The sequence below is a fragment of the Myiozetetes cayanensis genome, unplaced genomic scaffold (assembly GCF_022539395.1).
Source record: "Myiozetetes cayanensis isolate MyiCay16 unplaced genomic scaffold, myiCay2020 scf1, whole genome shotgun sequence".
Classification (NCBI taxonomy): Eukaryota; Metazoa; Chordata; class Aves; order Passeriformes; family Tyrannidae; genus Myiozetetes; species Myiozetetes cayanensis.
In genome coordinates this window covers 134,125,420-134,139,245 of record NW_026086604.1, presented here as the reverse complement: position 1 = coordinate 134,139,245, position 13,826 = coordinate 134,125,420, and the positions used below count along the sequence as shown (strand labels likewise).

General features: G+C 40.3%; 2 protein-coding genes across 15 annotated transcripts in view; one reads left to right on the top strand and one right to left on the bottom strand.

The window, feature by feature from the left end:
- THNSL1 (threonine synthase like 1) overlaps positions 1-2,275 on the bottom strand; it is a 22,733-nt gene extending 20,458 nt beyond the window's left edge. For 9 of the 12 annotated variants that reach the window (XR_007629522.1, XR_007629526.1, XR_007629527.1 and 6 more), the window contains exons 1-2: positions 2,120-2,275; positions 395-487 (exon numbers count right to left, since the gene is read on the bottom strand). Coding sequence is in view for 1 of the 12 variants with exons in the window: in XM_050320616.1 (XP_050176573.1) it covers positions 395-487; positions 2,120-2,275 (249 nt within the window). In the remaining 11 variants the exon portion in view is untranslated. The remainder of the gene's footprint in view (positions 1-394; positions 488-2,119) is intronic. The other 3 variants (XM_050320662.1, XM_050320673.1, XM_050320651.1) reach the window with 2 other exon arrangements.
- On the top strand, positions 2,274-13,826 carry ENKUR (enkurin, TRPC channel interacting protein). 3 transcript variants are annotated; one of them, XM_050320696.1, is made up of 5 exons: positions 2,274-2,365; positions 6,560-6,705; positions 7,747-7,967; positions 9,812-9,958; positions 13,452-13,826. In XM_050320696.1, the coding sequence occupies exons 1-5, from the start codon at positions 2,274-2,276 to the stop codon at positions 13,623-13,625; spliced, it is 780 nt and encodes a 259-aa protein (XP_050176653.1). In that variant the 3' UTR covers positions 13,626-13,826. The 3 variants fall into 3 exon arrangements, with proteins under 3 accessions (XP_050176653.1, XP_050176647.1, XP_050176644.1); XM_050320687.1 differs by having other exon boundaries at positions 2,300-2,489; XM_050320690.1 differs by lacking the exon at positions 9,812-9,958 and having other exon boundaries at positions 2,292-2,489.

Here is a 13,826-nt window from a genome sequence, read left to right as displayed (position 1 = left end):
CCTTCAGCAAACATCTAGGAAAAAAACCTAAAGGACATAAAATTCAGAACAAGACTTCAAACATAAATACAGCTATGACTTCACCAGTGCCAGGGAGATGTTTTTCAGAGAAAGACTCATTCCGCTCTCCTGCATAGTTCCAGCTCATTTCCACTAACAAATCCAACTCTTTGCAAATAATATTGTTTATAGAAATTCAAAACCAATTAGTTTTTCCTCTATTAACACTTGTTTTTAATTACACATTTACAAATAACAATTAACTTGATTAACTTATTGTAATCAAAATGTTAACAAAATATACATTTGTCCCACCTCCCAAGGTAACTTTGATTTTTTTAATATTTTCTGAAAAAACAAATGCAAGACCCACTTAAATACACAGATAACTCACAGTGTTGTGCAACAGCAAGGCTGAATGAGTTGCATTCAAGTCTCTTCTGAAGGGATGGCAAACCGAGCAAGGGATTTGTGAAGAACTCCTATACTGGAATTGTATTGAGTGTTATTTGAGGGGGGAGAGAAAAGGGGGGGGGGAGAGAGAGAATATATCATGAAGACACTCTACCCTCTAAAAAAAGGCACTAAGAAAGATGGATTTCCAAAAAAGATTAAGCAAGAAACTCCTGACATTGTGCTTTTTTTTTGCTTAGATGAATAAACACCAGTATCAGCACTAATTGCAGCATATGATGTTTAGGGAGGTCAAAGAGGGAAAGACTCTCAAAATCTCCTTAAAACTGAGGCGGGGGTGGGAAAAGCATTTGCTCAATTCTGTGTGGAAAGATGAGCTTGCAAACAGTAAGTCTGTGTTTGCATCCAGTGCTGTGACCTGGTGGGCATGCTGTAATTACAAGGCATAGATCAGAGTAAAGATCGGCATATCATACTGTAAAGGGTTTTTTCCTCCATCCTTGTAAAGGATAAGCAAGTCATCCTGTGTAGATACAATATAAGTTTTTTGTAACAATTATTAAAAAGGAAAAACAAACTGCAAAGTGTAATATCCAGTATCAATATAAAGCTGCAGTACAATAGTAATGCACTCGAGTGCATTATGTATGTCTATATTCACAACAGGGACAGAAAAAGATCTTTGTATTAAGCTTGCAGATATAAAAGTTATATTTGGGATTAAAACCCCCCAAGAATGGAGAGACAGTATTTTAGTGACTTTATATCTCTTGAACCTAAGAATCACGTCAAGCATTACGTGTGGACTAAAGGAGTGCTAACCACACCAGGCACAGTGTCCTGCCTGCCACATCCAGATGGACTAGAGATTCACTTGCAGCTGCAGGCACTTGGTTTGCTCTACACATCTGCCGGGTGTAACATCTGGGCTGCTCTACGAATTTAGGCCATAGGTATTGTTTGAAATCAATTTAGTTAACCTGGTTGCAAAATCTTGCAGGGAATTCTTCATCCAGCTACTCATTTCGACCTCCTGCAGTGTAGCCCAGTTTTGCACCCACCCACATAAAGCACATGTACACAGGCACCCGCAGCTGTTGAACGCCACCCATTTCTTTGAGATTATGTTTTGTTCCAGTGGCAAAACTTGACTGCAAAACCAGCTCAAATTAGCCATGCAACTTTAGATATGAACCCCTATGCCAGATGGGTGTGGTTTTGTTGCAGCAGAGCTCACACCCAAACCTCCAGCGGAATTTAACGCTTTGTTAACACACCTCCACCCTTCACCTGGACGTGGGCAGCACCCACACATCATCAGCAATGACCCGCCACTCTGACACCCACTGCCGGCGACAGCTCTAGTGAAAATGGGTGTCTCACTGGGATAAACACCAGATGATCCCCCAGACCAAGGCCGTGCAGCGGCTCCCTCCTCAGTGGCTCGACGCGCCTTGAAGGAGGCCGAAGCGTGGACGGGCGAAGGGAGGGGGCCGGGCGGACCGCACCCACCCACGCACCCACGCGGACACCGCAGCCGCGGGCACCGGCCTTCCACCTCCCCTCGGGAGCGGCGGCGATGGCACCTTGTGCCGTCCTGTCTTGTCTTGCCCTGCCCTGCTGTGCCCTGCCCTGCTCTGCTCTGTCCCGTCCTGTCCCGTCCCGGCCGCCCCCCCCCCGCCCTCAGCGCGGCGCGCGCACGTACCGGCGGGGGCGGGGACCGCTGCCACAGGTGCCGCGCGCGCCCACCGAACGCCCCAACCGCGCACGCGCAGCGGGACCGCCCGGCCCCCTCTGAGTTCACCGCCGCGCAGTGCGCACGCGCCGCCGGCAGGTGGCGGCCGCGGCTCCGCCCCGCCATGGCGCCGTTACCCGGCAGCGGTTCCCTTGGTAACGGGCAACAGGGGCCGGCCCCCCCCCGGCCCCTCAGAGCCCGGAGCTCCTCGGAGAGGCGGGAGCGCCGTGTCCCAGTCCCTCAGAGACGGGTCCCGGGGCGGGAGGATGGCGACGCAGAGCGCCCAAGAGGGCGCCTGTGACCCCCCGCCCCGGGCGGAGAAGCCCGTCAAACCCGCCAGGTACGTGGGTGTGACGGAGTCACTTGCAGGCGAGGGGGGCTCGTTCTGGCAAGGCGATGCAGCTAAAGAGGTATTAAAGAAGACCCCAAGCAGACTAGTTTTTGAACAGTTATTGCTCCTCCTAAGGCATCACTAGCTAACATCAGGAAGGACGTTGAGGTGCTGGAGCGTGTCCAGAGGAGGGCAGCGAAGCTGGCGAAGAGTCTGGAGCACGAGTGCTGTGAAGAGCGGCTGAGGGAGCTGGGGGTGTTTAGCCCGCAGCAAAGGAGGCTCCGGGCGGACTTTATCACTCTCCGCAAGTGCCTGAAAAGAGGGTGTAGCCCGGTGGGGGTTGACCTCTTCTCCTGACTCATGGGTAACAAGTGACAGGATGAGAGGGCATAGTCTTAAGCTGCACCAGGGGAGGTTTAGGTTGAACATTAGGTAGAAATTTTTCGGTGATTAGACACTGGAATGGACTGCCCAGGGAGGTGATGGAGTCACCATCCCTGGAGGAGTTTAATGAAAGACTGGACATGGCACTTAGTGCCATGGCCTAATTGACATGGTGGTGTTCAGTCATATGTTGGACTGGATGGTCTCAGAGGTCTTTTCCAACCCAGTTGATTCTGTAGTTCTGTGATCTGAGAGTTTACAGCCTGCTCCATGAGCTGATGATTCAGCTTAGTGTCTTCAATGTCATCTTGTTCATTGATAATTTACAAAGGTAATTTATGCCTAGAGGAACATGAGATGCCTTTGTTATTTGCACTTACAACAACTTCTCGACAATTAAAATAAAAATAAAATAAAAATAAAAATTAAATAAAAGTTGGGCTTTTTAATTTACTTTTCTCAGTGCCCCACTTCCATATTTTGTGTGTCAGGTTGACAGTGTTCTGACTCTGAAATTGTTTCTCTTTCTCACCTCTTACCTTAAAAATATAAAAAAGGCTTTTGCCTATATTTAAGTAAATATGTTAGGTTTTCTTGAAGTCCCCAATAATATGAAACTGTTACATGGTAGTAACACAGTTATCTGTTGTGCCAGGCACCCACCCAAACCACTCTATCACTCCCCTCTGCAACTGGACAGGGGGTGTGAAAATATAGTGAAAGGTTCATGAGCTGAGGTAAGGACCAGGAGAAATCACTCAGCAAATACTGTCAGAGGCAAACCAGACTTGAATTCTGTATATTAATTGAATTTCTTACTAACAAAATCGGAGCAGGATATTTTTCTTCTTCAATATGTTATCACAGAGGCGTTACCACCATTCCTGATTGGCCTGGCCTTGGCCAGCAGTGCGTCCGTCCTGGGGTTGGCTGGCATTGGCTCTGCCGGACATGGAAGAAGCTTCTAGGAGCTTCTCGCAGAAGCCACCTCTGTAACCACCCTGCTATCAAAACCTCACCACACAAACCCAATACGTACACTTAGTGATCTTTAGTAGAAGTTTAATGTAGGTCATGACTCAATAGCTTTAAAACGAGTAGAAGTATCAGTGACACTCATTAGAACAAAGATAGTTATCCCTTTTCAGGTAAAAGGATTCAGACCTGTGAGATTCCTAGTTCTGAATCTTCTCCATGTAAAAATAGAATTGTTTGCTTGTTTGTTTCCATTGTGAATGGATATACTTTTGGGGGGAGATACTTTTTGACAGATAGAGGAAGGTGAAAGGACAGTATGGCAAAGCACACACACTAAATCCATTCTTGTCCTAATACTATTCAGGGATTTGAATACTCCATGACCATCAGATTCAGTTTAGGCAAGGTGATCCTTGGGTTGGATATAATCTGACTAAATCCCCTTCTGATCTCATTAACTTTTGTTGTCTCCTCACTTCCCGCTTTGCTTTACAATGTGACAAATATTCAGCTGGTAACAACAGTGTCAGACCTTGTTAAGAGCATAATTTGGCCAGTTTCAACTAATGCATACAAAATCTAGGGGGTTTGTGGGTTTTATGTTGTTTTCTTTTCCCAAATGAAATCATACATATTTCACTCTCAACTGACGAGTTACTGCTCATGAAATCACAGCAAGCTTCCTCATTTTCCCCAACTTTGGTGTCCCAAGGTGACACTTTAGGAAAATGTGTTGTCTTCTTCTGTCTTCTTATAGATGTATTGTCATTTTTCACCTTGCCAAATGATGAAGGATTAGATTCTGAAGTCTCCCATAACTATCTTTCCTTCCTTGCAACACTCTTGTGACCCTATGAGGGTCTGACCTATGATATTGGTGTGTGACATACTTAGGCACTTCTCTGGCCTGAAAAGTCACTGAAAAGAAACAACTGCCACATTTCTTTGTCCAAAAGAATGCCCATAGCTGTCTACAGAAGCTATCTTTACCTTATAGCAATATGTAACAAACTCAGTGTCTTCTCATTCATTTTCTCATTCCAAGTCTCTGTGAGCCCCACTAGGTCAAACTCTTCATAAAGTCAGTGCCTTTTTCTCCTGTGTGCCTACAATGCCACTCCTTGCAAATGGTGAGGAATTCAATAATTTATGCATTTGTGGATTTGTGCCTGTCTGTAGCTGTTTGCTGTGAATTTAACAGAAAAAACTAAACAAAACCTCATTCTTTACAGTTAAAGGTATTTATGGAATTACGTGTACTCTTATGTACATAATCCTCTTTCTGATTTTGGAGACCAAATCTCCAAAACACAGAACAACTCCACATTTTTAATCAAGTCCTCTAACATGTTCTAATGTTATGATCATAAGTACAACTACATGTATTGGACATTTGCAGCTCACCTACAAGAGCTTTTATCAGTGTTGCTCCTATAACACACGTTCACTGGCCCAGTGTTACATGATTTCTTTCTTCTTATTTTAGTGTTTCCATAAAATAGGTTGCACTATATGCAATATATAGTAATATATAAATATATATAATAATATATAATACAACAATATAATATAATTATATAAAATAAAATGGGTGGGGTTTCATTACCTGAAAATGTGGTATAGTTTTTTTCATAAACATGTTTTTTCTGTAAAAGAAGAGCAGGTTTTCATCAGCTTTTGTCTACCATAAATTATTATGACATGTTTCGTAAAGATGGACAGATTTTAGAAGGTACAGTGAGGTAGCCTTCGCTTCAGGAGCAAGGAGTTCTGCTCCCTCAGGCAAACATCTGTGCCAGCTCAGCCCTTCAGATAGAGGCAAGATGTTGCTAATCAGCTAATGATCAGCATTTGGCTTCTTTTGCAGATTTTGATTAAAGCAGAAGTAGCAATGCCATATGCACCATTAGACCGAAACAGCAGTGTGTGCATACCATGTGCATAGAGCTTTTCATGTCTGAGCCCTTACTGATTTTTGCATAATTTGTTTCAGTGCAAAACCCACCACTGATTACAATTGTTCAGGGCAGTAGTTTGGATCTGTGCAATATAAGAAATATATAGTGTGCTGTGCTATTTTGGAGCAGTGACCCATCTCATCTGATGTGTCATTATAGTCTGTAACAGATGGTTCAACAGGAACACTGAGACAGTGATACAGTGGACAGTAATAAGAAAAAATGCTGATCAAAGACATTCTGTCCAATTCTTGACTGTATTTGACATCTTTTCTCAAGCATAAATCACAGACTCATAGAATCACAGAATATGCTGAGTTGGAGGAGACCCATTGGGATCATCGAGTCCAGCTCCTGGCCCTGCACAGGACACCCCAAGAATCACACCATGTGCTATAATGAATTCATGCAAGCACTACTCAAAGCAGTTGATTTCCAAAATTTAGGTTTTGTTGAGTTTCAGAATGTCTGTGTTCAGTATTTATATTTGGGAGCCATTTCCTGAAGTGTGGTAGTATCGGCCTTGAAGACACAAGAGCAGAAGGAAGAAGAAAGCTAACTTAAGAGCCAGAAAACCCATTTGTCAGTGCAGTACTGTGTTTAGCCTTAGCATGGATGGCCTTTATTTGGGAGAGAGGATTAAAAAATAACAGCTTAGGCTTTTGCCATGAACTACTGCAAAAATGTATATTCTTTTAAGAACTTTGGGATACTTTCTCTGACCCTTAACTTCTTTATGGTTATTTTTTAACCTCTAAGGTTTATATCCAAATTTAGAACATTTGTGAAACATGAAGCAGAGAAAAATAAATCCAAGTGGAAAACTATGGGGCCAGCAAAAGTTGCAGTGCCATCTCCAAATGATTTCCTGCAGAAACATTCAAAGGAACCCAAGCTGGCACCAAGTAAGTGTAGACAGGAAATGCATTCAATGAAATGTACTTTGTAAAATAGAGAGTTAAGCCTGCGTGTCCCGCAGTACTAAGTTAAGGCAAGCTATCAGGTTGTAAAAACAAACCTCAAGAAAGTACTGCTTCATGGGATCAGTATCAGGAAACCAGCTGTTGTAGGAGTGAGCTCTGTCACTTTTGACATTACACTTATTTTCTGTCAAAAAAGCACAGGAACTCAGACAATTTGAATCAAATCATTATCTCTGACAATGACCATGAATTAGAGTTATGTCTAGTGGGAAATATATTCTCTGGAAAAAGGATTGTGAGAAGTTGTTTACAATGGTTGGGGGGCAGAAAGAGCAGGGCTCTTCCGTAAGGAGAGATGAGCCAAACATTGAAGGCAACCACAATGTAGTCTGAGCAAAGACCTCAGCAAGGGGTTGCAGTCCCACCATGCCAGAGGCCAGCAGGGCAGGGTGGTGAGGAAAATCTGTCCTGTCAGTGGCCCCGTGACCATCAGGCAAAACAGGGTAACAGGCCAGGTCCCTCCACTGATTTCCCGTAATTTTTAGGACTAGGACTAGGGGCAGGCAAGGCTGAGACAGGTCAGCCAGGTACTGACAGCTCAAGGCTGAGCTGAAATGGGGTTCCTGAGCCCAAGGCTGTGGAGTGGATGCCCCAGGTGAGACTGGGTGGGGCCATTATTACCTAAGGGCCCTGACAACGAGCATATCTACTAAGAGTAGTTATAAGTACATTTGAAAAGAGGCCTGCACTACTGCAGTTAAGAGGAAATGACTGACATATTATAAAGAAAACCCATCTGAAACAACATAGTATTTTCTAGGTTATAAAACTTCTGTTAGGCCAAACAAGCATACTTATTTTAATCACAATTCATTGAGAGTCAGTTCTTTCATTGTAGATACTGCTGGGTTCTCCTTCTATGTAATTCTGTACATAGTTATTTCATTTTGAAAAATGTAATAACATTAAGTTGCAAAGTTCTTCATGGTTATTGCTGAGAACGTTTACGTGCTCTGTTCACAGGAAAAAAAGAACAGGATGGTAAGAAAGAGCCTGCATTATCAGTGCCAGGGAGGACATATCGCCCAGTAATTAGGATTAAAAAGAATTTTATAAATATAAATGCACTTGCTGTTATTAAAGGGGTGCCTAAAAAGCCTCGACATTTTTGTGTTGATTCAAGACAGGGAGATAAATACCTCCTTGAACCTTCAGGACTTGTACCAAAATACATTAAAAAAAAGGTAAGTTTTATTAAATGATAGTGGAAATACTACTAGCAATGTGTATTTTAGGTTCACTATTGCATTCTCCTGTGAAATGTTATGGTTCTTTTTGAAATGTTTAGATCCACTGCTGTTTGTGGTAGACCTTTTAAATTCATCAAGAAGTCACTGACACTAGAACTGTGCCTTGCCTTTGCTCTGCATTCAGTTGCTTATAGTGTCAGCCAAAAAAATTGGCAGAATGATGGTGCTAAAGTAATAGCATGTGTGTTGCAGTGGGAACCTGGAGAGTATCTAATGGGGAGACAACTGGAATTCTGTGGTAAATGACTGTTGGCTCTTTACGAAAGACAGGCAGGGAGGAAGAGGGGAAGGTTGCCCTTTGATTGAAGGAGCTGTTCAAATATATGGAATTCTTCTATGGAATTGTCAATAGGTTGTTTGAGCTCGTGGGTCAGGATCAGAGGAGGCCAGCGAGTGTTAAAAGTGTATTTGTTATGGAACACCTAATAAGGCGAGGAACTGGATGAAATTCCTTTAAGCAACTTGAGGAAATGGTCAGATCACAGTGCAGCTTATGAAAGACTTTATGCACTTTGATACCTGCTGAAAGGACAACACAGTGGGATGAAAGAAATCCAAAAAGGTTCCTGGAGCAGGTCAGCAACAGCTTTCTAACACAGGCGGTGGATGAGCTAACCAGTGGCCATGCTCTTCTGGTGCTGCCACTTACAAATGAGAAAGAACTGGTCAGGGGTGTGATAATCAGTTATAGTCTGGGTTGCACAGGCCATGTAGCAGTACAAGGTCCCTTCCTCCTCGGGAGGTGGTAGTGTACAGACGCTGTACTTCAGGAGAGCAAACAGCAGCTTATTCAAGGGACTGGTAAGTTGGACCCTGTGTGAGACAGCTCTGGAAAGCAAAGAAGCTTGAAGAGAGCTGACATGCCTTTAAGGACAACCTCCTCCAAGCACAGGAACAGTCCACTCTGCTACTCAGAAAACAAGATTTATCAAGAGTCTGGCTTATCTAAACAGGTAACTCATGACAGAGAATTATGCAAAAAGAGATAACATATGACATAACTCCTGACAGAGAAGATGCAAAAGAGGACCTGAAGCCCTTGCAGTACCTTTGCATGGCTAAATATATACATAAACAATGCTAATCATGGTGCTACCCAACAGTAAAAGATTTGTGAATCACTTAGCATTTAGTAGAAAGAATGTAGACTGATATCTTCTGGCAGAGCTAGATAAGCTTCATTTTACAAAGGCTAAGGCAAAATAGATGTGTTTCCCCAAGACCATCTGGGATATTCAGAAGGTATTTTTTCCTCACAGAAACAATTCTGCCACATCCAGTATAGGACAGTTTATCCTTCTTAACTAGTCCAGCTTTTGTGTATGTGTGAACAGTATTCACTCTCCTCTGTGGTATGCAATGTTCAACAAAAATTAAGATACAGGAAGACCTTTTCAAAGAAAGTCTCTTAAGGAATGTGTTTCCAATCCTGGAATCTGACACCATATAAAAATGTAAAATAACTTGATGTCATTAACAGATTTCAAAATCCTCACTCAACCATCAGTTCTGATGAATAGCTGTTTTAGCTTCTGCATTCTGTTGTCTGCCAAGGTTGTACAAAGAAATTGAAGGGAATTGTTTATGCATTTTACTCAGGCTACAAAGACAATCACGCTTGATACTTTTAAGAACACAGTGATTTAAAATTTTAGTGCTCAGCAGCACAAATTGTCAATTCAAGCTATTTTTGCAAATGTAATATACTATGGATGACAGGTATCTCTTTGTTTCCTTCTTAAAAGCACAAATAAGGAGCATCTTCCTTACCTTTATAGGATTATGGTGTTACACCAAAATATGTAACACAGAGAAATGAAGAAATTAGGAGAGAGGAGGAAGAACGTGAGGCCAAAGTTGTAGAGGAGCTCAAGAAGAGAGCCATGAAACATCTATCTGATGAAGAAAAGACAAGTATTCTGCAGGTGCATATTTTGATTTAGTGTAATTAGTAATGTACAAAAGATTAAATAAGGTAGTGTAAGTCCATATAAATAATAAAAGTATACTGGATTTTTTTTTAAGTGAGATGGATGAATTAGCTACTTTTTCACTAGATGGAGCTGTAGAACAATTGTAAAAAACTGAAAGGAGCTGATCTAGCTACAGTTTTAATCCAGTTTTCAATTCTGTTTGACTCCTATCCCCCTTAATAACTTGGAATTTCAGTGAAACTTCAAAGTGCATAAAATCATCTATATGGATTTAGTGAGAGTTAATCATGGAAAAATACATTTTTTTCCCCAGCACAGAATATTGCCCCTTTTATTGGTAGTTTCTATCTTGACATTGTGACCTCACTGACTAAAACATAAAGTCATGCTTTAAAATGTGGCAGAAAAAAGAAAACAGAATTAAATTGCAATATAGTCATAGAACTATGACAGAAAAATATGTATTTTGTTAACCTGTTCTGGATAAACTGTCTTTCATACAGTTTTTATTGAACAAGATTTTCTGAAGAGAAAGAATACCATGAAAGAAATAGAGCATAAAAGAGACATTTTAAAAGTATATCCCACCCTTGAACTGGAATTTTTCCTGACCACTTTTTAGCCAAATTTCCCATGAAAATGAAGCCTACGTTACTGTGATATCTGTTTGTCAGGCTGTCCCTTAATAACTTTCTCTTAGGATCCACCTGAAACAAATTAGTAGATGAATGGACAGCTTTGAGATGCTGAACTCCCACAGGAAAAAAAAATCCAGGAGAATATCTAGAGAGAAAACAGTCTCTAACTCCCTTGCAAAGATGAACTGGTTAATTGGCAAGGTCTGAACTGACCAGCACAATGGTGTCTCTTGCTTGTACAGCAAGCAGTAGCAGCTGGGAAGGAGTACGGGTGAGAGGTGAGGGTATTGCACTGATAGCAATATAAAGAACAGAACAGCAAGGGTGAAGATTAAGATATTTTTATGGTGGGAAAGGCATGGGATAAGCTGATAGTCCAACAAGTTAACTATGCAACAAAAATATGTGCAAAAAGGCATGTGAGTTCAGCTGCTCATAGTTCTGCATTTAGTTTGATTAAAATTGTGTTCTATATTTTTAAAACACAGTAATGCACTAAAATATTTTTTAATTTAGAAGTTTTTGACTGTTTTTATTAACTCAGTATTTTGCCCCTTTTTTTTTTTTTTTTCCCCAAAACATTTGCTCTTTGATAGGCTGACTTATACCGTTATATTGTCAGGAGGAATTAGTATCCCCAGGGTATGTGGCTTGTACCCAGTGCTCAGCTGTAGGCATATGGGAATTCCTGTCTTTTAAAATAATTGACATTGCTAGTGAACACATGTGCACTATCTGATTTGAAAGAGGACGTGGCAATAGATGCCTGAGACCAAAGTCAAGCCTCATGACCTTAAAATAATAAAGGGAAATAGTTTGTGCCAACATTTTTTGAACTCTCCATTATGCTTACTTTGGTTGGGATTTTATGGGAATAAAACAGAATAAATGCAGTACATATTTCTCCCTGATCCAGCATGTATTAGAATTTTATACAGAGAGCTGGATATTCAGTTTGTGATCTAGCCCATAGCAATAGTGGTCAGCATATTACATTGCTGTTGGAGGAACCATGAAGGAGATTTTTATAGAGAGAGTCTTAATCTGCTTTTGATCTCTCCACTTTGTAGGGATAGAGCAAATTGCGATGAGTGCATACTTTAATATTTTAAAATTCACTCTTTTTTTCAATGATTTCCAAACTAGTTTTTACTAATGTACACAAAGAAGAGTTATTTGAAAGAAGCCACGAATCACTCTTCTATGAAAGTTTTTTGGAAAGATGGTACTTATTTTCATGATAATATATTTGTAACCTGTACCTGATGCCTGGTAGTTTGCAAGCTTTATTAAAGTACTTTACAGCCTTGCAAAGACAATTATGATTACAAGACAGTAAATAAATATCCTCATTGCTCTAAGTTTCCCATGTTGAGGTGGGGTTTTTAAATTTATGTAGATATTTTTATATGAAGATTGTTGGAATAACTTTTATGAACAACACTTAGATGCTTAATATGAATATGCAAAAAGCATGAATTGCCATGCAATAAATACACTGGTTTGAATCAGTAAACTATTTGTTCATATTAAGAATTATGTTTTTCTTAGTGTTGGCAGAGAGAGTTCTTTTTTTTTTTCCATTAAATCAATTCTTGCAGTCAACAAAATCAGACAAGCTTTTAAGCACAAGAGCCCTTGAGTTCTGAAATAGAAACAACAATCTTCAAAGCTAAATCTGTATTAAGAATAAACCCTCTAAATTTAACTTCAGTATCTTCATCAATTAGCCACTCTGTGAGAAAAACTGCTTAATAATAATAATAGAGGACATGAGGTTGGAAGTCATAATGTGCCATACAATCAGTGTGCTGGTTGAATCCAGTTTTAGTTATGGAAGAGAGTTGAAAACTTTAGTTCCCAAGAGAGTAACTTCAGTTCTTCAGTTTTGAAGATACTTTGCAATATCCTCTAAGGTGACAGAACTGAGAGCCAAATACATTTTGAAGAAGTGTTTTCTCATTGACAGCTATATTGTGTTATTTACTGATTGCTATCTCAGTTGCTTATTAGGTGTGATTTTTAAATTCACCCACATAGTTTCCTGAGGATATTTGATACACTGAATAAACTCTACTAAATCCTCATGTTTGCACGGATAGGATGTGCAGATTTTGGTTATACTTTTGAGGAAAGTAAGAGTAATTGTGAGGATATAAAGACAAGATTTAAATTTTATTTTTCTACCACAGTCTGGTTCCATTCAGCATATATTGCTGGATAAAAGTTTGTCTCTGGTGTTGAATTAATAGATTTATGAGTAAATTTTGGATTATAGCTTTGTAATTTATTTTTTAGGCAGGGTTTTAGTCTCAGCGTTTTATACATGGAGGATACAGTTCGCTTTATCTAGTAAGGTAATTCTTGGCACAGCAGCATTCAAAAAAGTACTTAATGAAATTGTTGTTGATAGGGTCAGTGACAGCTGAGAGTTTTAGTCCAAATGATAAATAAATTACCTATAGATGTTACTGCAAATGTAGATTAGAAATGGAATGCAATTTCTTTAGAATTTTTTCAGAGTAGTTTACAGAAGTTGAAATACAGTGGGACCAGTTTGGTGTCCACAGTCTGAGAAAAGTCTCAGTTACAGAAAATCAAACTGGTGGTGAGATGACCTGAAACTGCTGCTGAATTTTGGCTGGAGTTCCAAGTATTGAACTTTTAAGGATTTAATTAATTTTGTCCAATTAAGATGATGACACATTATTCATATGCTTATCTGGTATTTTTACATTGCAGTGACACCAAACACAACATTTATAAAAAAGTCTAGTCATTTATGTACATATTTTTCTTACTTTAAGTTTTTCCTTATATATTTCCTTTTCGTGTAATGGCACCAGGCGCTGAAAAAGAAATGGGAGGAACTAAATCGTGAATTTCAGTGTCTTCCGGTACTAACTGACACCAGGTACAAGAAGATGCATAAAGCAGAGGTGGAAATGAAGTTGAAACAATTGGAGCATGACATAGAAGCACTTGAGAAGCACAAATGGATCTACATTGCAAATGAATAAGGGCTTGTTCAGATGTTGCCTCTTTCCTCCTTGTTCTCCATCCCTACATCTCCAAGAAGCGCCTCCCTACACAGTCAGAAGAAACTGTTACCATCAACTATTCAGAAACTAATATAAGTATGTAGCTTCTTAAAAAAGTTGTTACATATAGCTGTCATCTGTACAAGTCCAATATGTTTGGAAATAAAATTCTTAGCTAAA

Bases quoted from the DNA above. Each gene is read 5' to 3' on its own strand.
- ENKUR (XM_050320696.1), top strand. From the start codon at position 2,274: ATGGCGCCGTTACCCGGCAGCGGTTCCCTTGGTAACGGGCAACAGGGG. The intron at 6,706-7,746 runs GTAAGTGTAGAC...CTCTGTTCACAG, and splicing joins GGAACCCAAGCTGGCACCAA to GAAAAAAAGAACAGGATGGT. The intron at 7,968-9,811 runs GTAAGTTTTATT...TTACCTTTATAG, and splicing joins CAAAATACATTAAAAAAAAG to GATTATGGTGTTACACCAAA.